Raw genomic sequence first — 18,773 nt, forward strand, 5'->3', positions numbered from 1 at the left:
ATTGCCCAGATTTTCCCAGATCATTTGCCCATCTGGATTATTCAGTTAAAAAAAAAAAGATGAAATATCTGGGTTGCTCAAAATTGGGTGGTTTGCTACTGTCTGAAATAAATTAAATAGTCATAGCTACTCTTCTAGCTGTTGCTTTGGTTTGAAAAGTGGTTGCATGACCTTCAATGTGATGTTTAAAAGATGAACTTTGTAAAGGAACAGCAGAGAGTTGAACTCCTGATAACTCCTGAATCTGCATTTTGTATAATTGCTGCAACTGCTGTTGTTAACCTTTAAACAAGGTTTAAAGTCTTCTGCTATTGCTGGTTTTGTGGAAAATCTGAGCGTAGCCTTTGTACTAAAACTGTTGATCAGACTTTGTGCAGGTTTTGTATGTAATTATTATGTTAAGAGAGGCCACTCTCACTTATTCTTAAGCTCTTTATTCCCTCCAGTTAGTATTAAACTTTAGAGCATGAACTGGCAGATGATTCCATCTGATCAGAGAGGGCAAGAAATTTGCCATGGGCAGGGACCCCTTCCACTAAACAAGGGTACTCCAAGCCCCGTCCAACCTGGCCTTGGACCCTTCAGGGATGGGGCAGCCACAGCTTCTCTGGGCAACCTGTGCTGGGCCTCACCACCCTCATAGGGAAGGATTTTTTCCTGATACCCAATGTAACCCTACTCTGTTTCAGTTTGAAGCCATTCCCCCTTGTCCTGTCACTCCAGGTCCTTGTAAACAATCTCTCTCCATTTTTCCTGTGAGCTCCCTTCAGATACTGAAAGGCCACAATGAGGTCACCCCAAAGTTTCTCTTCTCCAGGCTGAACAGTCCCAATTCTCTCAGCTTTTCCTCACTGGAGGAAAATACAGTCATGTGTTGAGGAAAAACTTTATGAACTCACCATCAGTTATGACTCTGAAAACTTGGTCCATAGGAGGAGCCACACATGGATAATCAAACCTCTATCAGTGCTGGGGAGACAAACAGTGCCAAAAAATGTCCCTGATCACGGGAATGCCACCCCCCCTTATTGTTCAGTCACTGGAGCACAGCAGGGCCCGGGTTTGCCCAGGACAGCTGATGCTCAGCCAGACAATCCAGCAGCACGAGGCAGGATTCAGCTGCTCTTCTCCATGGACAGTTTGGATACAGCTGCTCTAGTTTGGAAACTGAAAGTGTTTAGTGATATGAATGTGCCAGAGAGCATAGTCCGTCCTTTATTGCTGATTTAATTTGCTGGGGGAAACAGCTGCAGGGTTTCCAGGTACAAGGGGTTCTATTAAATACCTTTCTAATTGATCTGTTACGTGAAGTAGTGAAATTATGGATGATTTTCTCCCTTACTGCATGTTTTCCATGAGAGTTGTTAATTGTATGACTGCATTACAATGTCATTTTTTATCCTTTCCAGTACTGCTGATCCTCCTGTGTGAACATAACCTCAAACTGACATTTCTGTATGGATTATTACAAAAACTGATGTGTTTGTAAATTTCATTTTGTTTCCCAAATCCTCTGTTAATGGCTTTGTTTGTGGAGAAGAGCAATTGCTTGGGCAATTTCGCTGCTTCCACCTTAAAATTCAAGGTGCTGTTGATTGAAAGTTTTATCCTATTTCAGGATAAGTTGGTACTTACTGGACAGCAGCAGGTGGAAACAATAAATTCAGGTGTTTATATATAGGTACTTTAAATAATTAAAGGTTAGGTAGTTTGCCTTCATTAGTTGACAGTATCAAAGCAAACAGTTTTATCTTTATCTTTATTGTGCTTTTGCTTTCTAGCTCCCTTGCAAACTTTCTACTTATCTCAAGGTTCAGATGGATTTACTTAAATTTGATTTAACCCTAATGTCCTTTATTTTTTTCTGTACTCAATTCGATTATGGATAATGAGAACTTAAATCTTGGGCACACTTAGTACAGGTGGAAAATTATATCACTGAAGGTAGTGGAGTTCCACCCTTGACAAAGCATTGTAGTTAAAATAATAATTAAATCTTAAGTAGTTTTATTACAGTGCTTTTATTATTGAGTATTTGAATGGATTGTGCAAACAGCAGCACCCCTCTGAAATGGTATCTGAAAATTAAGGTGACAGGTAGGTAAAAAGTGTTGCAGCAACTTAAATTGAGGGTGTTGCACTTATTTCTTGCAGTTTTACAGTCTCACTGTTAAAATAAAAAATTAAATTTAAAAAAAGCCATAGACTTTATGGTGATGACTCTATGGCTGTTAGACAATACATTGATGAAACTATTTTTGTGCAGTCACCACTTTATAGTTGGACATTTTGTTTTGTAGGAGGATCCCTTCGAAATACATCAGTGTTTTATTAGCTTATGGTTTTGCTTTATGGGATTTATTTCCCTTTTCATCATTTACTAATGGGGTCTGATTAGTCATGAGTAGCATCATACAGTCTCTTTAAAACAAGAAGTGGGGCTTTTGTTGTAAAAATATTTTGCTGGAAAACTTTTTGAGTTTTCAAGACAGAAATTGCCTGGTTCTCTTAGGCACTGTTGTAACAGGTCTGTGATTCAGAGTCCCGTGACTGGCAAACTCAGCCACCTTTTTTACTTCACTGCAAGTTTTATGTGTCTCCAAATCATATTATTCTGAACTTTTTTACGCTCCCTTGTATGTGTGACATCTGCCCTTTATCTGTGGGCATTGGTGGTCTGTCTGGTTTAAGCTCTTTAGAGCAGCATTGTTCCTACTTACCTCCTAAAAGTGCAAGTCAGCCACATCATTGAAAAAAGAAAATGGGTTTGTGTACTTAAATAGCTGCAGCCTAAAATGTAAACCCCTTTTTGCAGGAGATTTAGCCTTTTGCAGGGTGGGCAGCTGTCTCACCCCAATCCTAGGCAGGATTGAAGTCTGTATGTCCTTTATTAAGATTAGTAGTAGTAAAGTCCATGTTCTCTGTTCCATCTTCCTAAACAGAGTGATTTCAAGCCTGACTTTTAGTTGTAGCACATGAATTAATGGATGTTTTCCATTTTCCTGCTAGGTTGCTTTTTGCTGCTGGAGCAGCAATAACCCTGTTTCGTAGATTTACAAGGAGAAAGAGAGACCAAAGCCTGTGCTGACCTGTCTGTGGTAGCTGTCTGGCTAGCATGGGTAAGAGCAGGGAGAAAGGCATGGAAACACTCTGGGAAATCTGTTCCAGAGCTCAGTCACAGCCAGGGCAGCACTTCTGCCTCCTGTGCGGGGGAATTGCCGGGCTCAGTCCCTGCCCGTGGCTCTGGTGCCGCTGCCGGGCCCCGGAGCAGAGCCCGGGCCCTGCCCTGAGCCCTCCCTGCAGCCAGGGACACCCAGGGCTGAGGGCCCCTCTCAGCTGGGGCTCCTCTCGAGCCTGAGCAGCCCCGGCTCCCTCAGCCTGTGCTGGGCACGGAGCTGCTCCAGGCCCTTCCTCAGCTGCGCAGCCTCCGCCGGCCCCGCTCCAGGAGCTCCCTGGCCCTGCTGGGCTGAGGAGCCAGAGCTGGGCACGGCACCCCAGAGGTGCCCCCAGGCTGGGCAGAGGGGCAGGATCACTCAGTGACCTTCTGGAAATGCTCTTCCCCATGCACCCCATTGGCATTCTTGGTCCCCAGGACACGCTGCTGGTCGTGGACAGCTCATTGTCCAGCAGGGTTTCCAGAGCTGCTCTCCAGCAGGTCACCCCAGCCTGTGCAGGTGCAGGGGTTTATTTACTCCCAGTACAATCTTTCTGCTGCATGAGCTTCCTGCCAAGGCAGTAAATTCCGTCAGCACACCTGGGTGAAGAAATATCAGAGCAGATATAGAGTAGATGAAGTGGGGAGGGGAAAAAGACGGGATGTGAATGTGTTTAATCTTCTGTGTACTGTACATCCACTTTTTCTGATTGTTTCAGACTGAAACAATCCTGAATTGAACCATGAACCATATGCAGTGAAAGGAGATCCTTAATGTTTAGATTTCTTACCACTGAGGGACTTGGGTTTGTGGACAGAGGTATCAAAAGTAAATGAAGGGAATTCGGACACAACCGAGTAGTGTGTATGCTAATCAGAGTGAAAAGAAAGAACTAACCAGAATGAAAAGAAAGAAAAAAGCTTCTATGGATGCACTGCTCCATTCAGCATTCATTAGACAGCATTAACCAGATTATCGTAAGCTATCCTAATAAGCAGCTTTAATCTTTCTTAATGAAACAGATAATTTAATTATAAAAACATTTACACTTGAGCTTTCCTACAAGTAAGGGAAGCAGTCACAGAGCAAGTTACCAGTCCTAATGTCCTGATTTGTATCTTTACTTTGGTGGAAAAGAGGGTTTGAATAAATGAGTGCACTTGCCTTTATAGGGCTTTGCAAAACCAGCAGTTCCCATTTTAGACCAGAAGATGGACTATTAATTCACAACACAGCACTGTTCACAGGAGGGTGTTTTCAATGGTAAAGTACTAAGAAAAGGAAACGAAATCTAAGGAGCATCTCCTGTTGAGATGCTGTGCATGAGAAATCTGTTCTCCAAATCTGTCCTGAGTCTTTTTTCATTTCCATGATCTGTATTCATCCTGCAGCCTGCCTGGCTGAGAGATGTACACATGAAAATAATCCTACTAATAAATAGTGCTGTACAATAATGAACTAACAGTGAGGGAAATGTGAGTGGAAGAAGGGGGAAAAGGCTAGTTTCTCCTACTGTACCAGATTTATTAGCCTTCTGCTATCTTAGAATCACAGAATGGTTTGGCTTGGAAGGGACCTTAAAGATCATCTAAAATTGGATCTTTATTTATAAATAGACAAATATATTAAAATGTATTTAAATAGATCCAATTTCCTGCTGCCATTTGAACAAGCATTATTTGGAGGAGGATTTTTTTTCACTGGTTGTTGAATATGTTGCAGAAATTTCTCTTAAGAAAGTTACAATTCATATAGCTTGTGCTATGGAGGGACTGTTCTTTCATTAGATGTTGAAGTAAACTTAATCATCCTGAAGTAATTTTTACTTTCCTGGGCTTTATGCTGAATGCACAACTCTGTTAGTTCAGTGTCCTTCATTGTAGTTCTTTAACCATCTTTGAAGTATCATTAGATGTGGTCATGTGTTCATAGTGTGGCAGATTGTTGCATTATATAATCTCTGTTTTGTTAAAACATGGATTTAGAGAAACAACATTTATTAAAATAAATTGGTGGGTTCTTGTTCCTAATTTTTGGTTTGTTTTGCTATGGCAGAAGAGTTAATTGGATTTTATTAAATATTTCATCTGTCACTGCACTTTATAGCACTTCAGGCATCTCTTGAAATAGTTGATTTCTCCTTCCCTTCAATGCATTATTTTCAACAAACAGTAATTCATCACTGAAATAAAGCACTTTCTGATTAGTATATTGTTGTTTAGCATGTCTGTTTATTAACAAGTTTCTGTACTTCCTTTGCATCTGCCTCATCCTCAGGTATTTGTACAAATGTAATAAATACTGTGTAAATGTTTGGGGGCACGGGACACAGAAGCATTTCTGTAGACTTGCCCCTTTAAACCTCAGTTCTGCAAATTCTTTGGTGTTTGTTCTCTGGGGTTTTTACTCTAAGTGTGGCCACTTTTCATCTTGCAGGTTATAGATACTTTAGGAAATGAGTGGAATTCTGAATTGCAAATGTTGATGTTTTCTTGGCAGAGCTTTTGAAGATGTCAGCAGATATACCATTAAATATTAATATCAAGGAGCCCCGATGGGATCAAAGCACTTTTGTTGGACGAGCCAGTCACTTCTTCACTGTAACAGACCCCAGGAATATTTTGTTATCTGATGCCAAACTGGAAAATGCAAGAAAAATTGTGCATGATTACAGGTATGATATTGCCTACTTCTACTGCTGACCCCAAAAAAGTCCATGGTGATGTATTTAAAAGGAAATATTTAAATCATTGTATTCATTGCACCACTTCTTATTCTTCAGAGCTTGAAACCCTTTTTTTTTTTTTAATCAAATTTACTAATGGATGGGGAAGTTATGCCTCTGTTAAGTGTTCTGAAATGCAGAAGTGTCTAATTCTGAAAATAGTATGACAGCAAAGCTTAAAACTTCCTCTTAAGTGTGGCATTTGGAGCAATTGGTTTCTTAAAGTGAATTTTCAAAGTTTCACACTAACAATTTCGGCTCTACATTTTAGCTCTAAAACCTAGTGCAGGTTTGAGTAAATAGACTCAGCCAACATAACCACTGCTGGGAGTTCCAATTCTTTTTGTCTCACCAATCCATTTAAAAGCTGAAGAATCTCTCCAGATTATCTGAGACTCTCAATTAACTTACAGCGAACATCCCCAAATCCTCTGATGCCACATTTCTCACAGGAGTTTGCAGCATTTTATAACATTTGTGCTTTTTGCTGTTGTCCTGTTTCTTAACCTGTCCCAAGACAAGGTATTGTGGCACCTGGCTTGACAGAAGATGAGTTGTGGAGAGCAAAATACATCTATGATTCAGCCTTTCACCCAGACACTGGGGAGAAGATGTTTGTGATAGGCCGAATGTCTGCCCAGGTCCCCATGAACATGACTATCACAGGCTGTATGATGACCTTTTACAGGTGAGTGGTGGCAATATAGCACATAAAACATTTGCCTGCTAATTAGAGAAGTGAAAATCAATGTTATTGTCAAAAGATTTATTATAAATACTTATAAATGTGAGATTTGCTGCTTTTTCTTTTCTCCGCATTCCCTTACACTGGTTAATGGTTCCCTCTAAAAGTAGTTTTGAGATAAGCCCTTAGCCCCTCTCCCTCACCATCCCACTTTCCCTCAAACTGGGAAATGTTCCAGAATCCCATCTGTGGAGGACAAAGAGGAGATCCCTGGGAACTGGTAACCTTTCTGGCATGCAGGATGTTCTGTCTGCCCCGTGAGTATTTGGAATGCTTCGATCCATCGGTTGTAGAGTTTCTCCAACTCCCCTGCAATCCCTGCATTTCCTCAGTGGTTCTGGAATCTCCAGGACAGTGAAGCCCACTGAAGCAGAGCCAGTGTGCTCTTTTAGCAGCTCAGTGTTAGAAACACTTTTTGACACAGCTTGCAGGAACTGGTGGGAGCTCAGAGGAAACAGCAGCGGCTGTTTGGATGCTGAGGTTTTACAAACTCCTGACACACACCCCAGTTTTGGGTTGTGCATATAAACATGGACATATAAACGTGCATATAAACGTGGGCATGCTTTAAATTGCACTCAAGAATATGAATCAAGCCCTCAGCACAGCTGCCCACTCCCAAGCACTGCCTCCTGTTAACTGCTTCTTCTGTTATTATCTATAACACCTAGAGGAGCTCTCTGCCTTTTCTTTGCATTATTATTCAGATTCAAAACTAGGTGACTTTTAAATTCTTCGAGAAGAGCTCTTATTGTCAAGTCAGTATCTCACTGACTGTATTGTTTCATTCAACTAAGCAAGAACTTCTGCATGGTAACTGCTCTCTGTGGCTTTTCTTGATTTGTCATCATTTTTTTGTGCTGTTGGTTCAACTGTGAGTTTAATAATAACAATTACAATTGTTTCTCTTTTCAAGAACGACACCAGCAGTGCTTTTCTGGCAGTGGGTCAACCAGTCCTTCAATGCTGTAGTAAATTACACGAACAGGAGCGGGGATGCCCCAATCACTGTCAGGTCAGGCACTGAACCTCGTAATTCTGATGAGTTTAAAAGTTGCTCTCTGATGTACTTGAGCATGGTTGGGTATTAAAGTTTGGTGTGAGACAGGAATAAGTTTTTCATCTGTACTAATTCTTAGTTTGATATGCACAGATGAGAAGTCTGAGAATGACAGAGCTGAGAACTCCATTTCTGCCATTAAAGACAAGCCTGAGCACCTTGATCATGAGCACTTAACAGTGCAGGATTTAACAGGAGTCTGTGTTTCAGAGCTCAGGCAACCATTTGCAAGCTTTCCTCATCGGTTTGGTGTCCTACCAGGATATTTCCAAGCTGGTATTTTGTGGGGCACTTTAGTTGTGTCACTGTGCCACCTTCTCAGTGCCAGCATACACCACACTGAGGGTTCATTTACAAAAAGAGATTCCTTCAACTGGTCTGTGCTTGTTTGTACTTGATGGCTAAAAAAGAGGCTAAATAGATGCCGAAAGCAAGAAATCACAAACTGAGGAGAGGAGAAATACAGAAATTCTTCCTGTGAGGGTGGTGAGGCCCTGGCACAGGGTGCCCAGAGAAGCTGTGGCTGCCCCTGGATCCCTGGAAGTGTCCAAGGCCAGGCTGGATGGGGCTTGGAGCAGCCTGGGACAGTGGAAGGTGTCCCTGCCCATGGCAGGGGGTGGAATGAGATGAGCTCTAAGGTTCCTCCCAACCCAAACCATTCTATGATTCTATGAATAGAAAACTGGAATTGCAGTACTTGACTTTCTGGTTTTAGGGCTGATTTGCTTAAACATGTCTGGGAGCAAACTATGGATTCAAGCCTATAGAGACAGCTCCTAGCTGGGAAGTATGTAAAGTGTGGTTTGGGGCAGGTTGGGTTGGATTTGGGTGTTTGCATCATAGCTGGTCTGTGTGTGGGGGGGGTTTGGTATGTTTGATTTTAATTACTATTATAGACGTGGCCTTGGAAATCCAAGCTGATTTTACTAGGTTAAGCAATTAGGAAATTAAATAAGAACTAATCCTTCAAGGTGTTCATTCAGACACATGAGAAAATGCTGAACAGGCAGCAATGCACAACCAGCAGAACCTGATTCAGTATTACAATGTGGCTTGAATATGATTTTTACTGCTAGTGAAATAAAAGTGTTTAATTCAGTGTCCCATTGTGGATCTTCCATCCCCACCTTACTGCAGTGGCACAAAAAAGCCTACTTAATTTCTGGGGGTGTATAACTGCATGTGTAAAATGTAATTATTTTTCAAAGTGAGATCAGTGTCTCTGTGCATGTGCAAACATTTTCATTTCTATTTTAGCCAGCTGGGAACAGCCTATGTTTCTGCCACCACGGGTGCTGTTGCAACAGCCTTAGGACTTAATTCACTGGCAAAGGTATTGCTGGTATTTTTTTCCATTCTTACTAAATTGTGATGTCCTGTGAGAAGCTCACAGCTCATTTCTCCTCTGGTGTATCTCTGTCGTGCACAGCTCCCACTGTGGAGTTGTAATGAAAGTTGTAATCCTTTCTTTAGATCCCAACCTTGTTTTTTCCCCATGGAGATGGGTTTATACATATCTGTCAAACAGCCCATGCTTGGTTCATGCAGACTCTACCTAATAAAGTGCCATTTTTTCCAGTTTCTTTTTCACATCTCAAGGCATCTAATAGCACTTGAAATTAAATTGGAGTTGTAATTACACTTCCCTGTGATGCTGCTAAATTCAGAATGGTTTTGTCACTCTCCTGCCACTGCTCACTTTGGAAAGAAGCATTTATGACTTATTTCTTGTTTGAATCTTGTTCTACCTCTGCCCTACCAGTGAGTTTTCACTGAATTTCAATATAAAGGAAATAAGTCTGGTCTATCATTAGTAGATAAAGCATTTCAATGAAGACAATGTTTATATACATTTTTATTTTCCTTTTTCTCCCCTCCCTGTGTGTTTTACAGCGTGTCTCACCTCTTATAGGGAGGTTTGTTCCTTTTGCTGCTGTTGCTTCTGCCAACTGCATCAATATTCCACTAATGAGACAAAGGTAGGAAAAAGAGCAAAGATCACTCATGCTAGAAGAAAAGATGTTGCTCTGTTTGTAGATCAGCAAGTTACTAAATAAAGTGCATTTTATATCTGTAGCTTGTTTCAGAACCTTGCAGAAACCTCATGCATGAGGTTTTGACTGGTTGTTTGTAACAGGTATAAAACAGAACATGTTCATTCTCTTCAGATAAATATCCAAAGAGTTCTTCAGTCTTGGATCTCCAGTCAATTACTGGTTCCTCCAAAACTTTGATCACATGGACCCCTTGAATACCAGCTACACTTTGGAAAAACACAGTCATTTCAAAAATGGTGCTTCAAATCCCACCTGCAGAACTTAGTCATAGAAGTCAGGCTCTGCAGTTCTGTTTAATCATCGAGGTGACAAAAACATGCAGTTTTTCAGAAACAAACTTTTTTGTTGTGTTGTGATTTGACTAGGAATAAGAACAGTAGTAGGGAACAGCATATTAAAAGCATTCTGTCTGTATTCTATAAATACAAGCTTATGGGTGGAAAAGGGTTTAGAGTTTGTATTGATGATGGAAGTTGATCTATGGTAGTATCTTCTCTTCTATAAAATCTGAAGAGAAGAATAAAGGCAGCCCTCAGGAAATCTGCTGTTCCTTCTGCTTGTCCCAGTATAACACCTAACCCTGCACTTGAGCAAAAGATCTGATAGAGAATAATGCAGTTACAGAAATGTGGTTTGGCTTGTGCCTCCTTTTATATTTTCAAGTATATTCTTCATGGTTGAAATGACAACTCAGACTAGAATGCCAGGGGGGAATTTTCACAGAGCCTTCTGTTTCAACTCAGTGAAAATGATCTTCCTGTGTTCCATGAGCTGTCTGTCAGATAGGACACACTCCACTTGCAGAACAGTCCAGAAAATTCCACTTTTCTGAATTGCTTTGTGAACTGACCTCTCCCTTCTGTGGACCACAGAAAAAGCACATCTCCTTTCTTCCTCCTTGGAATGCTGTGACCAGACTCAAGCAGCAGATTGCTGTTACAAATATTCAGTTGGTAACTTCTCGATATATTTTTTCTTGATATTTCTCTACTTTTTGAATTTATTTTTTTTTTGTGCCAAAGAGTGTTACAAACAGGCTAACTTAGAAAATAAAACACAACATGTAATTGTTATAATTGATAATTTTAAGGGACAGAGATAAGGTGACAAGAAAAAAGGTGAAAAAACAAGTTCACATCCATCACTGCTTTATTTTTTACCCCTTATTAAACAGGGAACTCAAGTTTGGAATTCCTGTCACGGATGAGAATGGAAACAGACTGGGTGATTCATCCAAAGCAGCTCAGCAGGCAATCACCCAGGTGGTGATATCCAGGATTCTGATGGCTTCTCCTGGCATGGGTAAAGATAAGTCCTGTGCAGTCCTGATTATCAGTTCTGCTGTGAGAAGGAGATTTCAGTTCTAGCCAAGTGATTTTCCTCAGGGGCCAAGTTACCTTACAGTTCCCCAGGCAGTGTTTGCCTTTCTGTTAAGAACTTCCCCAGGGAAATGTGGAAACATCCTCAGTGTGTTACACTGAAGTGCAGCAGAAAAGCTCCTGGGATGCTTGTGCAGAAGAGATACAGATAGCAAAGGAATGGGAGCAAATTCCACTTGCTTGGAATTGGTTTAGGTGCTCTGCCAGGGCCAAATTACTGAGCTCAGGTTTACGTGTGAAATTGCAAGTTTGCCCATTGGGAGAATTCACATCTGTAAATACCAATCCAGCTGGCAATGTGAAATGAAAACTCAGTGAATGACAAAAGGCTGTGAAAATTGTGTTACAGTATTAGTTCAGCTAAACAGAAAATGAAAACAAAGTGCCTTTCTCTCTGAGGTTAATGCCTTTTTTATCTTATTTGCAGCAATTCCTCCCTTCATAATGAATGCCCTGGAAAAGAAAGCCTTTTTAAAGGTTAGTCTTAGATAATCAACCTCAATGTATTTCATATCCTAAGTTAATATTTTAATGAAATTTAAATACTTCCTGAATCTTCATATTTGCCTCCCAAACACTGTGGGAGGACATCCCTGTAGAACTTGCTTTACAGCTGTCGCTTTCCTTCTGCCTTTCTTAGGGGTAACTTGGGGTTTTTATCACAGTGTAAGGTAACATTGAGAAAATAGGAGCACTCTTGTTACTTTTATAATTGTTCTTAAAATGCACATTCTTCCTGTGAAATAAACTTTCCTTGTACTGAGTTTTCTGGGGAAAAAAAAAAAAAAAAGAACATTTTAATAATGCTGTTTTTTTCAAGATAGCAGTAAGGAGGCTTTGCTTAGCTGCTGTAGTAACAATCTGAGTTTGGAAACAAAAATTATGGTAAAAATCTCTTTTTAAAATGATCCTTCAGAATTTACTGGACATAAAGTGCAGGGTAGGCACAGAATGGGCATCCTTAAACAAAGATTCCTTATTTCCAGCATCTTTTTATGCTGATGTAGTGTGAAGTCAAACCCCTGGTGTTGGTAAATCCAAAACCTACATCAACATAATGCACTGTGTGCATGAGAGGGTAAAGAACAATAATGGAATTAGTTACAGGGTTGTCTAACACAAGGGAAATAATATTCAGGTGAGGAACCCTGTAATTCTTTACCAGTAAAGGGAGTTTCATCCTCATTGCTGATATCAGTGATTTCATTACTTGGTCGCTCCAGGCAAAGCCTCTGCCTGTGAGACCCACCCCAGAAGCCTAAGAAAATCTGTCTCCTTCCTGTTAGAAAAAATTAGGGAAAAAATCATGGTCTGAGTCTCCAGACCCTCCCTTGGAAAAGTTTGTGTGGGGACAAGGAGGAGAAGCAGGGGAAGATTTTGTTTGGAATGGTTTTGTTTACCTAAGATAAAGTTTTAAAAGTATTTAAATTTTATCTCTTACTGTTTCTGCCCTTCCTTTCTCTTTCACAGAGTGAGATTACCCAGTTAGACACCCTGTTTGGAAGTGTTTCTGTATTTATAAGTCAGGAACAGATTGCCTGGGATAGTTGTGGCTGCCCCATCCCTGGAAGTGTCCAAGGCCAGGTTAGAAAGATCTTAGAACAACCTGGGATAGTGAAGGGGGTGGAACTGGATGATCTTTAAAGCCCTTTCCAACCCAAACCATTCTGTGATTGTCTTCCAGTCTTAAAACTTTTTTTCCCCTAAAGTGCTTTGCTTCCCTCCCACTTGTTAACAGAAAACAGTTTTGCTCAGAGTGTAAAAACAGGAAATGTGGCATTTGAGTTTCAGGGTAAAAATCAGTGTGTGCTGCTTTTATCTCCTGGAAGAAGTGAGCCTGCAGGGCATCCAAACACACCACGACTTGTGATGCTGTGATCTTCTTGAGAATGTATTGCCTGGAAGATTAACCCTTGTTAAAAAAAAATAGGGAAAAATTATTTTGTTTGCATTTGACGTGTGAGAAATGTCACAAATGCTATTAACTCAGCTGGAAAATACATTTGTGAAGAAGTTGCAGCAATCCTCAAAATCTGGAGACAAAATACCTGTTGTTTTTGTGTGGTGTAATCAACATAAGGGTGTTGTAAATTTTTCAGATCAGCCAAAATGAGCGATTTCTGCAGTGACTACTCAGTGGTCTCTGGTACCATGCTGACCGTTTATGCTCACCTGTCCTCTCCCTCAGCCTCAGAGACTGAATGCAGGTGAAACACTGCTCTGCAGGTAGCCAGTGGTAACACCTAGTAGAGATTAGTATTAAACCCATTAAGGAATGAGCTGCATTTTTAACAAGCAGCTTCTGCATGTCCTCGTGGAGTTTGAGAAGCACCATCCCATCCCAGCACTCCAACACCACCCCCACACTGCTTTACTAACTCACTACCCTTGGCCTTTGCTGCACTACCACTCTTGGAAATAATTCCTGACTGCTTGCCAAAGCCTATTAAGCAACACACAAGGCCAAAAAATAGGCAAATGGTTGTGAAATGATAAAAGAAAATAGAAAGCTGGCCTGCAGTAAGACAAGAGAGAAGGAAATACTCCTGGAACGTTGGTCTCAGAGCAGCCTGTCATCCTCTGATATGTGGAATAAGATGTAGGTCATGTAGCACTACTCATCCGCCACATTCCCACTGTGTTTTGCACCAAGACATTGGTGTGAATTAACAACATTCCCAGAAGTTCTTGCTAGAAAATGCCTCAATGTTCTCAGAACACAAGCACATATTTACTGCTTCAAAAAGAAGTTGCCTTGAAAAAGTATTTTTAACTGTAGAAGTTCTTTTGCCATAGGTTTCAGCAGCAGCTTCGGGGCCCTTTTATGTAATTATGCAGCGTAGCAGTGATTAGGCTGCATAATGTCTATTTTCATTATCCCTGTGGCTGCACTCCTGACCAGCTCTGTGCAGAACCAAGTTATTTTACCTGCTGCAGCAGGAGGATCCATAAACAACCTTGCCCTGAGGGTTTATAGATTTTACTTACAGGTAACTTTTCTAAAGAAATAAATTGGTTTTTTCCATAGAAACTTAGGAAAATTCCAATCAAAATGAAAGTTTGCGTTTATATTGCTACTCTTACAGCTTTAACTGCAGTTTCTGTACAGCTCTGCATATTGAATTAACATCCAAGTTGATTCTAGAACTTTCCTCATGTATCCTTGAAACAAGCTCTGTGAGGTCTTTTAATCTGCAGCTAAAATCTGTATTCAAAACAGTTACAAAACCAGAACATAGGGCCTTTTTCTTCAAGCATTGTTCTTGAATGTCTTATGCCCTCAAGTCCTCCATGCATTCCTAATTTCACTGTCATTTCATTTATTTATTTTTTTGAAAACAGGCATAGCTGGCCTGGGAAAGCTGACAGATTTTTATGTCCAACAAAGAAAGGAGGCAGTTAGAAAGAAGCTGATTCCCCTTATGGCTTTTGTTTGCTTAATTATCATTTCTCCATTTTCTCTGTTTGCACTAACCACTAAAATGTCATAAAGACATCTGGAAATTAAATGCTAATTCATTGGGAACTGCCTTCTTCCGGAGTTAAATGATGGTTCTCTAACACAGTGAATTCTTCTGCTCTTTCTCTTGTATTTTCTCCATTTTCTCTCTTTGTGGGGGTGTGCAGCCTCCATTTGAATTTTGTTTTATGGTTTCACGTTGTTCCCTGGGCAACTCCAATTCTTAATTCTGACCTCCCAGTGTTACTTTTTCTTCACCATCTTTCTGGATTGGGGATGCCTGGTAACATTCTTGAAAAAGAAAGGCTGTAATTCAGATCAAGTTGGCAAAAAATGTTCCAGCACATAAACTCCATGTTCTTTGCAGAGTCTGTATTAGACACCTCTCTCTCAGATCAATGACTAACTCTGACAAAGGCATGAAACCATTTATTCCTCTCAGGGCACCTTCGAAAGCCTTTTTCAGTTATAAAATTGTATTTGGGGCTTTTCTGTTACATCCCTTGGGTCCCACCCTCCCACTGCAATGCGCAGCATCCCTCTCCCTCCCTTCTCAGAGGCAGTGCAGGGTTTGGCTTGTGTTCACCACCTCTGGGCATGGACTCTCCCAGGGTATGAAATGTAAAGCATTTGGGGTGAATTTATCTCAGCTGAGGGCCAAATGGAGGTGTTTAGGGAATGCCAGAACAGCAAAGCTCAGCTGCCTTCACTCTTCACCCTTTTTGCTGTTGTTCTGTCCCATTTGTTACCTCTTGTTGCAGGTTATTGCTGAATTACACAGTTCTTCCTGCACTCATTTCTGCATTACAGATTGACAGCAGGAAAAAAAAAATTAAAGAAAAGAGAAGCAGTCTTCTACATTGTTTCTTCTCCCTCAGGCTCTGGAGAAATTTTACTCCATGCAGGCTCATTTTCCCTGCCTCAGACACTGCTGTGACCTCCCTCAGCCCTGAGCTTTGTCCTCCTGAGCTTTCTACATTTCCTTTGTCCATTTCTACTCCCAAACAGTGCCCAGCTTCTGCTCACCTTTTTCTCCTCTAACTTCAATATCTTGAGAAACTCTTCTTGCAGAAACAAACATCATCTGGTGTATCAAGTGATTTTTACCTTTTGAGCCGTTTTGTTTTAAAACTCCCTTTTGTGCCCTCATCGGCAGCTGGGTATATGCTGTTCTTAGTGTAGCAAGAGACACCAGTGTCCATTGAACAGCTCTGGGTTTACTTCTTTAGTAATGAATTTCAATTAACATTCTACCAATGAGAGAGAGTGGATTCCTAAGTAATTTAAAAATTTCTTGGCACTTATTCAAGTTCTGCAAAAGTTACAGAATTAATGAGGAATATGCTAAAAACGCATCCATGGGTTATGTGTTGCTTTCTCAGCTTTGTTTTCCCAATCCTTCAACCCTTTTTTCCTTCAATAAAAGGTGAACTCCTGCAGAGCTGAAGTGTTGCCACAAGGAAAAGTTCCTGCACATCAAGGGAAATCATATGACAGGAGAAAGGGCTAAGAGAGGCAGATTTACATTCTGACTTGACATCTCCCTTATTTATGGCTGGTGGCTCCAGCTGCAGGTTAGAACCATTTGATGCCACCAAAGGGAAGGAGCTGTAACCAGACCGTGCTCTTCCTTGGAATGCCTGGGCAAAATTCCCTGTGCCCTTCAGAGGTGTGGCAGCACCACTCCAAATTTCAGCTCTGTTGCTGCTGTGGGCTTGTGAGAATCAGAGAAAAGACCCAGGAGCAGCTCCTGAGTCAAACAGCCACACTCTCATGGGAGTTTCTAAGGGACACTTAGTCAGGGTCGCAGTGTACATTGATTCCCCTGGGAATTTCCTTACTGCTTTCCAAAGGGATTTGGCTCTCAAATGAGCTCAGCATGAAGCCACGCTGGTCAGGGTTTTGCCTTCACATCTAAGAGTCTTTTAGGTGCAATCTGTCTCTTGTAAAACAAGAATTCCAGGAAGGTGGGAAGCAGGAAGAAAAGACTCCACACTTACGGTGTGTGGTTTTATTTCCAACAGAGATTTCCTTGGATGAGTGCTCCCATTCAAGTTGGATTAGTTGGAATCTGGTAAGTGGTTTCTTTGGGCTGGGTCTGCTATCTTAAGAGATACTTCTAAGGGTTTTGAGAAAGTAGAAATATTTGCACTTTTTTTAAGGAAAAAAGGTTGAGAGAGTTAATGAGGGCACAGCAGTTATTTCCATCGCTGTAACTGATAAAATATCATGTTAAAAAAGCCGCTAGCAGGGAAGAAGCTGCCAAGAAAAGCAGAGGGAGGGAGAAAGGGAGTGGCAAAAAAAGGAATGTGGCAGCTCGATTAGAAAAGATGCTTTGGCTGTTGCCTCTAAACAGTCAGTGGAATCTCATCCTGGAGGTTGATGGATTCTTGAAATACTCGGTTAATAAGGTTTAATTTGCTGTGTTCTGGCATTTTCTGTTGTCCTGCACTCAAATGTAAAACACTGTAAGGACATTAAATGTTAATTTTAAACACATTTAGCGCTACATGTAGGTAAATGATTTAATAAGGGACAATGCAGTGAGAAATAAAAGTTACACAGCACTTTATGGAATTTTACCTCACTGTCTACAAAAAAAAAAAGCTAGAAAGCTTTTTACCTAAATCATGCATAAGGTTTTTGAATTCTCCCTTAGCACCCTAAATATTGTAAACCTGGTTTTGTCTCCTCTAGTCTCGTGTTTGCAACTCCCCTGTGTTGTGCACTGTTTCCTCAGAAAAGGTGGGTACTGCTGTGAATTGTTCTCACTTTAATGTTACTCCAGACCCATTCATGGTGCTGCACACAGACACAAACAAGGGGTCATTGCCTGCTCAAGCACAGTTTTAATTCCCATATAACAAAGGTGATAAACAAGAGAATATACAGAAAGTAATAACAATGTTATTCATCAGTAACATATGATAGTTGTTTACAAACCCCAGCAGCTCAAGATGAGTTCTATACAATATATTCATATCCAGTAAGGTTATAGATGCACTAAATACAGTCAGAGCCCATTTTATTTTCAGCTGGAAACTCTTCTAGTTATAGAGAACAGCACTGGACTATCTGTGCTTATTTGTTATTTGATTAATATTTTTCCAGACTTTTTCATCAATACAGAAATAGCTCAGTACTGAAAGCTGTCTTAGAAACAATATTCATTATAGCTGAAATCATTATGAAATCTGAGTTACTTAACAAAAATCTTAGCTCAGTATGGTATGTAATACAGACAGGGCCTTAAATTCAGCTGTCCCTCTCATTTTAATAGTGGTTGTCTAAACAAGCTGCCAGATGTACCTTAAACAATCCAAGCTTGAGCCGAGTCCATTAAAATACTGAACAACTAAGGCAGCTTTTGACTTCCAGGAAACAATAGCCAATTCTCAGCATTGTTTGAGTACAACAAAGCTGTCTGACACCATCTGTCTCCCTGCTTGGCCTAGGACAGAGAACTGTGGTAAACACGTGTCACTAGGCTACCTGGAGATGACTTGACAAACCAACCCAGCACACATGCTACAGTTCTTGATTTCAGCCATGGCTCTCCAGTTCAAAGGAAGATTAGACCATGAACTGTGTTCAGGAAATTGAAGCTGTTCAAATGACCTGGCAGCTCAATTGACTTTACTGTGAACCAGCTCTCATTAAAAAAAAAAAACTTTTATTCAACTGAATAAAATCAGGTAGTAAGTTAAATAGGAACATACATTCTATTTAATAAAAACACTTTTAGGAAGGTAAGTTTCTACTGCCAGCAAGAACCTGAGCAATGAAGTAGATCCTTACCCTCCTGGTAGTAGCAACAGCCAATTTCCTGACTCCACAGACTCCAGTGCCCTTGGAGCAGGGATTCATTTGCCCTGGTCTGTGAGCCTGCTTCCTTGATGAGATGTTTAAAAAGATCTGAAAATTCTTTTAACAATGCGGGATGTTTCACCAGCTGCATTGTCCATCTTATTTTCCCTTCTGCTGCTTGTTTGATGTAACCCCTTGACTGTTTCTTTTGCTCAGTTCTATGTCGGTATCGCGCTTGGAGCCAGAATTGCAAGCCAAGATCCGAGAGAGCAGCCCTGGCCTAGAACGTGTATACTTTAATAAAGGATTGTAATTCAAGGAAGGCAAAGTATCGTTCAAGGAGAAACTTGTGAACTTATTTTTTGAATTGTGTGCCAACACAGAC

General features: G+C 40.8%; 1 protein-coding gene across 9 annotated transcripts in view; it reads left to right on the forward strand.

The window, feature by feature from the left end:
• The window catches only part of SFXN1 (sideroflexin 1), a 39,844-nt gene extending 21,117 nt beyond the window's left edge, over positions 1 to 18,727 (forward strand). For 5 of the 9 annotated variants that reach the window (XM_069029199.1, XM_069029200.1, XM_069029201.1 and 2 more), the window contains 12 exons: positions 3,010 to 3,119; positions 5,655 to 5,829; positions 6,398 to 6,568; positions 7,542 to 7,640; positions 8,943 to 9,018; positions 9,579 to 9,664; positions 10,917 to 11,044; positions 11,549 to 11,598; positions 12,592 to 12,705; positions 16,606 to 16,655; positions 17,279 to 17,326; positions 18,605 to 18,727. In XM_069029199.1, the coding sequence (XP_068885300.1) occupies positions 3,116 to 3,119; positions 5,655 to 5,829; positions 6,398 to 6,568; positions 7,542 to 7,640; positions 8,943 to 9,018; positions 9,579 to 9,664; positions 10,917 to 11,044; positions 11,549 to 11,598; positions 12,592 to 12,705; positions 16,606 to 16,655; positions 17,279 to 17,326; positions 18,605 to 18,701 (1,098 nt within the window). In that variant the 5' untranslated portion in view covers positions 3,010 to 3,115 and the 3' untranslated portion in view covers positions 18,702 to 18,727. Of the gene's footprint in view, positions 1 to 1,177; positions 1,263 to 3,009; positions 3,120 to 5,654; positions 5,830 to 6,397; positions 6,569 to 7,541; positions 7,641 to 8,942; positions 9,019 to 9,578; positions 9,665 to 10,916; positions 11,045 to 11,548; positions 11,599 to 12,591; positions 12,706 to 13,220; positions 13,343 to 16,605; positions 16,656 to 17,278; positions 17,327 to 18,604 lie in introns of those variants that run through there. The other 4 variants (XM_069029204.1, XM_069029205.1, XM_069029203.1 and 1 more) reach the window with 4 other exon arrangements.
• Positions 18,728 to 18,773: the final 46 nt, after the last annotated feature.

This window comes from Aphelocoma coerulescens, chromosome 13 (assembly GCF_041296385.1).
Source record: "Aphelocoma coerulescens isolate FSJ_1873_10779 chromosome 13, UR_Acoe_1.0, whole genome shotgun sequence".
NCBI lineage: Eukaryota > Metazoa > Chordata > Aves > Passeriformes > Corvidae > Aphelocoma > Aphelocoma coerulescens.